The sequence below is a fragment of the Lonchura striata genome, chromosome 3 (assembly GCF_046129695.1).
Source record: "Lonchura striata isolate bLonStr1 chromosome 3, bLonStr1.mat, whole genome shotgun sequence".
Lineage (NCBI taxonomy): Eukaryota > Metazoa > Chordata > Aves > Passeriformes > Estrildidae > Lonchura > Lonchura striata.
Window position 1 is genome coordinate 69,870,437 of NC_134605.1, and position 6,721 is coordinate 69,877,157.

The following is a 6,721-nucleotide window of genomic DNA, read 5'->3' on the forward strand; positions in this document are numbered from 1 at the left end:
TCTGTAAGGATGTCAAACACCACACTGCAAGGCAGCAGCTGTGAAGCCCTGCAATGCTACAGCCTGATCTGCTGGCATTATCTTCTACCTACAAAAGACAGGGACAAGCCCAGATAGAAACACTGTCAGAAACAAGACATAAAAAAACAACTCAGAACTGCTAGACATAAGACATAGCTAGGAAAAGAAAGAATGCACAAGATTACAAAGAAGGCTTGCCAAATCATTAATATCAGAAACAATGGCATAGATTGAAAAGCTGTTCAATATCTTCTTTGCTTCCAGTGTCATTTAACAGGTTAAGCATAATAAAGAAAAACAGGATTTCTTAATGGGTAAAGGAAAAGCATGTTAACTGCAGTAACGTTTTTGTCACAAAGCATTGCCATCTATAAAGCAGGAAAGTTGTAAGTGAAAGCACTTTTAAACAGGTAAAAAACAGCTGGAAAAAGGATATGTAATAAGTAATTACTACAGTTAAACTAGGTGTATATCTGCAATGGAGTTTCATAGAGGGCTCAGGATTTCATCTTAGTGCAACCCTGAATCTCCATCCATGCCATATATGGCAAAATAGACAGACTGGGAACACAAATAACAGAAAATCAGGAGAGGGCTGCAGACTCTCTGGAAGGCAAGTAAATTCTGACAAACTAGACAAATAATCTAACAAAATTAGGACGTAATTCAACAGGGACAAAGCATGTTATTTAGAGGAAATAACTAACTCAGGAGATAGGGAATGACCAGTTGAAGAGTACCTCTACGAAAAAGGATCCAACAGCAACACTGGATCACAAAATGCCTATGAGACAGTATCATAACACTATTAGAGGAAAAAATAAACTAAAATATAAAAACACAAGTACTCCAATATAGACACACACGGGGGAAAAAAAAAAACAAACCCTGTTCTATTCAATGCTGGTATAGTCTGCCCTGGAAGACACACTTCAATTTTCACACCAGATGTTATGGGAAGCATGAACCAAATGAGAGAGTAAATGGACATTTAAAGGACTGTCTTTTAAAATACGAGTCACAATCCACAAAAGGCACAAAAAGTGTTTTAAATAGTTATAAGGAAGATAGAATATTAGAAAATAATAAAAATGAACTAGTAGATCAAATTACATTCACTTATTGCAAGTAACAGCTTCTCCATAAAAAGACAGTCACTGTTTATATCTGCAGCTAATAATTGCACCAAATTCTCTTGTTCCTGGAGGAACTGAGTTGCTGCTTTGAATTGAGAGTAATTAGCTCATCCCTACCCAAAGAGAGCACATAAAGAAAGTTGAGTTCAAAGTCTGCTACTGCAAAAATATGAGTAAAACCTGTAGAAAAGAAAAACATATATCTGTCTTCAGATACATACAGGGTATTGAGAAAATGAAAGGAAATGGTATTTATACAGATAACTTAATAACTGTAATTAAGGTAGTGAAATAGATTAATAGTCTAAAAGCCGTAAAACTTCCAACAATTTTGGGTGAATTTTAAAAATAAGTTTGATGAAAATCTGTCAGGAATAGGTCAGTAAAACCTGACCTGCCTCTGAAGGGGAAAAGGCAAAGATCACACAATTATAGAATGGCTTGTGTTGGAAGGGAGCTGAAGTATCATCTAGATCCAATACTCCTGCCCTGGGCAGGGACACCTTCCACTACATCAGGTTGCTCAGATGATCTCTGAAAACTTTTTCATCTTGTTTTCTACTATTACACTCCCCAGAAAAGTCAACCTCAGTCCTGTGACCCATACCTCTGAACTATCTGTGCCTTGGCAATACGCAGAAGTTGACGGCGCAAAGAGTTCCAGTGTGCCCCCTTATACCTATAAATTCTTAAGTTCCTACTGCTTACCACAGGATCAAAGAAAAACAAATGAGCTGATTTAGGGGTAAGAAAGGGTTTGTGGCTCCTGACCTTCCTGGCCATGGACAAAGCACACCAGTAGGACTGCTCAGAAGCATGGGGTTTGTCTCAGATTACATGTTCTCACAGCTAACCATCCTGGGAGTGGGAGAAAATACTCTGTCATTAACATGTGGCAGAGGTGGAGACTATGCCCAAATGGCCATAGAGGATGTCCTGGCACAAATCACTCACTGTTCTCCTAATATAATATTGAACACTGGGATTTAAATATCATGGGAGTACACTATAGTACACTACCAGGAGACACCCAGTAACTGGTTAAGTGATAAACTCACACCTGTAGCTGCAAAAAAAGGTAGATGCTATAGAAGAGCATGTGGGGTTTTTGAGATAAGTCAACAGAAGGTAGCTGTATAAGTGATATAATATTCTATGAGAAAAAAAAAAAGTGTACCTTCCATTCTAACCTGCATTTTGTGGAACAGATTGCAAAATCTATCACTCAACTGTAGGAATAACCCATGATTCAGTGTACTAACAGCCCTCAGTAGTCCTAACATCCCTCAGCCCTCTTCTCCACATTGCAAAATACAGGTTTTCATTTATTCCTTACTGTTTCATTATCTAATCTTAGTATTACAGAAACTGCAACTCAATTATTTATTATTTTTCCTTCTGAAGTCTTCAAGTGTCACACACAGAAAAAGCATCCTCCACACCTATGTAGTTTTCTGGATACAACTATAGAAAAGCACATCAATACATTATTCACACAGTTTTACACAGTACAGTGTAAAACTAGACGTGGTTATCCGTAACCTACCTTTCCCAACTACAGGCTGTAGGACAGTGTTGGATGCTACCACACTTAACCTGACATTCTCTCCTTCTTTAGATTTGACACCAAGCTGCAACTTTTTTCCTAAATTCCTGTTCCAAGAACATACATATGATAGTATAATCTCACTTTATTTCATACTATTTAATTAGGTCTTTGCATTTGCCTTCCTGCTTACACATACAAGGATCACAGACACAGCTGCAATGAAGACCTACAGTGATACACCCCAAAAAAAAGAAAGAAATCAGAGGAGGAAATCTCACCAAGACAAATAAAACTTATTTTTTAAAATGCCAATCTGGAATTATAAGAAAATTTCTTTCAAGTGGGGAACTTAAGACATATTTGGTAGAGTGACATTAATTTACCACTGCAAAGATAAAATTATAAGACGTGTTCTTAACTGCAGGGACTTTCTGCTCCGGAAAAAAACAGCAAATTGGAAAACAGTGAGCAGTGTGTTGAATTTTTCTACTGCTAATTAAAAGTAAAGTCTGAGATGACACCAAAAAGGCATGCGAGTTTCAATGACCCAGCTTATGAAAGCAACAGTCACTTCTGAGGCAGGCACTAGAGTTTTTTATGCAAGAAGACAAACTGACATGGAAGTTGAGCTGTGGCATACCAAAACTGATCCTGACAACAGCCAAGAGGTTGGGAGTACAGAAAGCTAACCAAGCTACAAGGTAGAGAATTAACACTTCCCCCTTCCTTCTTTGCTGTAAGGGTTAATTACTGTTTGTCTTAAAAATAGAGAACATTTCCGACTGCAAAGAGTTGCGAGAACTGCATCTAAACCAAACTCATGTCGGTTACAACTGCACCAAAATTAAGTAGCCCAAGATCACCCAAGTGCCACCTTGACTGACAGTCATGCTCAAGAAGCTGGAATAGCTTCTACTAAATCAGTGTTAATGCAAGGTACAAGGATCATCTGTTTCATTACTGCTTTGCCAGCACAATCTGCCTTGAGAGCATTTCACAAACCCTGAAATTTGTGTGATGAGAGGAAAAAAATATTAATAGAAGACAACTTTTAAAAAATGTCATGTTTTCAATAATCCAAGCTGAAGTTCAGAATATCAGTTTGGGTCACAATGAAGCCAAACTGCTTCAAACCTTGAAGCTCTTTGTGTAAAGCTGTTAAAACTGCCTATGAAGCATAACTGACACAACAGAAAAAGAGGACTTGGAAGTCAGAGGGCACTCTCATCAACAGGCAGATGGTGGTATCAGAGACCTAAACTCAAGATCAAACTGGTAACAGAACTGCTGCAAAATGTTTCCTTCTTCAATGACACCACAGTGACGAGGAAGGGCAATGGTACAGTCTTGTAGCTCCAAAGGTTATTTTCCTGCGTGAAAATAGGAGCAAAGGTAGCAAATGATCAGAAAGAATTTTATTTCACGCTAGAACCTGTAACAATAATAATGTTCTCTTGTCTCATCTTTTATTTAATATATATGCAAGTTTCACAGAATCAGTCTCAAACAGGTAAATTGCCCCATGATGTAAAAGGATTTGGATAAATTAAACACATGTGTTAAAATTAAGCACAAAGACTTGCCATGTAAGCTTCTTGGGAAAGAGATCATGTGCTAGGTATAAAGTTAAAAATACATTTATAGTCCTATAATACACAAATGCTCCATTCAAAATATTGCACTATGATTAATGGCAGGAATGTAAGAGGAAGTGATCTGAAAATTTTTTTTACTTTCCAGTGCTTAACAGAAAGCTTAAAAAAATCTAAATCCAACCAACCATATTTGGGGGGGGGGGGGGGGGGGTGCATACATACTAAGTTATTTGCATGAATTGAAGATGTTAGGCCAATATCATGTAAAATTCATAAAAGCCCCTAACTTGCTAAAATTAGTAATTAAACCAGAAGAAGCAGCTTGCAACTAAGACATTGACAATGATTTGCATTTTTGTCTCATTATATGACCTTAGATAAATCACTGAAGGCCATTCATTTGGTCAGCATATGACACATGAGCAGGACTAGAATTCTACTTTTTGCATACATGCCTGATACATTATTCTGCTAGAAGACTACTTGTATTTTTTTCCATGCACATCCCATTTCACAACCTGACCTATAGATGAAAGTAGGGAGACGAGAAGCACACCAGTGAAACTGGAACTTTACACAGATACTACTTGTCATGTCTTTCCTCAATTAAGGAAAAGGTACACAACTGTACAAAGCAAATCATAAAAACAAAGAATACAGTAGAAACCAGTGATCATAAAACCAAGACTTTAAATCAATTCCTTGATGGCAGCCCATCCCTACAGTCTGACGTCCTCAAACAACATAAGCAAGGACTACTTTTTATTTAACACGGAAGTTGACAAACTGCCTAAAGCCACTGGATTTACTCAGACACCTTTTTCTAAATGCTAGTATGTTGGTAATAAAAACCAATCTACATAGAGTCTAAGTGTTAGACCAATATAAAATAAAACACATGCAACTACAGTACCGCAGCACTTGCCTATTTTTCTTAGGATGCATAAATATTCTACAATCACAACATAATGTGTGGATGTGAACATTTATCAGTCCTGGGACCCACCAGTCACCAGCTGAACTCTCACACCTTGGCCAGACTGGCAGAGGACGAAGAGCTCTCACTAAAGAAAAACGATCTCTGCTCCTAACCTAAGCCTCAAGTTAACAAAACTCCATAAATTTTTGCACTGCTGTGAAGACAGAGCACGGCTGTCGTTTGCTATACACCGGAGGGTCCTTTACAGAGAACAGTCCCTGAGACAGCCCAAGGCTCGGCCAAAGCGCTGGCAGCCACCGGTGCACTTGCCGAGCGCCGGTGCAGCCGCAAGGCGTTAACCAGGCAGCACCGAGGCCCTATTTCCCCGGGGAAAAGCGGCATCACCGAGGCCCTATTTCCCCGGGGGAAAGCGGCATCACCGACTCGGGAAGCCACGGGCCCCCTTCGCGGGTCAGCCGGTGACCGGAGCCGACTATCGGTGCCGCCCCGGCAGGCAGGTCCCCTGCGGGGCTGTGTCGCGGACAAGCCCAGGCCGGGAATGCGAGGACACCGGCAGGTCACGGCAGAGCGGCGAGGCGTGTGCGCGTCCCGGCGCTGCCGCGTGCCCCGCCCGGCGCCGCCACCACCTCCCCTCCGCCGGGGACAGACCCGCGGCACGCCGGGGAGGGAAGGCACGCACCGGCTCCTGCGACGGCTCCTCCGTGCCGTTCCTGCGCCGTGCCCCGGCAGCCTGTCGCCCGCCCGGGCCTGGCGAGCCCCGGAGAGCCGCGGCGGCGGCACTGACCTCTGTGCGGCGGGAGCAGGCGGCCGCGGCACCCCAGAGCCCGCAGCAGGCAGCGCGCAGTGGCCAAGGGCGACACAAGGGCTGCCATCTTCCCGGCGCGGCGCGGCGGCCGGGGCGCGGGGCGTGCTGGGAAATGGAGTCCCGCGGGGCTGGGGGGAGTCCGTGCGCGGCCGGTGCTGGGCGACCCGCTCCCGCCTGGGTCACGGAATCATAGGGTCCATTAGCTTGGAAAAACCCTCTGAGATCATCGAGTCCAACCTATGACCGAACACCACAATGTCGACTAGACTATGGCACTATAAAAACTTCCATGAACTGTGACTCCACCACCTCCCCGGGCAGCACATTTCAATATCTAATCACCCTTTCGATGGAGAAATTCCTCATGTCCAGCCTAAACCTCTCCTGGCGCAGCTTGAGGCTGTGTCTTCTCACCCTGTCACTGGTTGCCTGGGAGAAGAGGCCAAACCTCACCTGGCTAAAACCTCCTTTCAGGCAGTAACAGAGAGCAATACGGTCAGTCCTGATCCTCCTTTTCTCCAGACTAAACACCCCCAGCTCCCTCAGCTGCTCCTCACAGGACTTGTGCTCCAGACCCTTCACCAGCTGCATTGCCCTTCTCTGGACTCGCTCCAGCCCCTCAATGTCCTTCTTGCACTGAGGTGCCCAGAACCAAACACAGGATTTGAGGTGTGG

The 6,721-nt window shown here is 43.0% G+C and overlaps 1 protein-coding gene across 1 annotated transcript in view; it reads right to left on the bottom strand.

The window, feature by feature from the left end:
• The window catches only part of AFG1L (AFG1 like ATPase), a 64,097-nt gene extending 57,975 nt beyond the window's left edge, over positions 1 to 6,122 (bottom strand). The window contains exon 1 of the mRNA XM_021553832.3: positions 6,026 to 6,122. Within this exon, the coding sequence (XP_021409507.1) occupies positions 6,026 to 6,113 (88 nt within the window). The 5' untranslated portion in view covers positions 6,114 to 6,122. The remainder of the gene's footprint in view (positions 1 to 6,025) is intronic.
• Between the last annotated feature and the right edge of the window lie 599 nt (positions 6,123 to 6,721).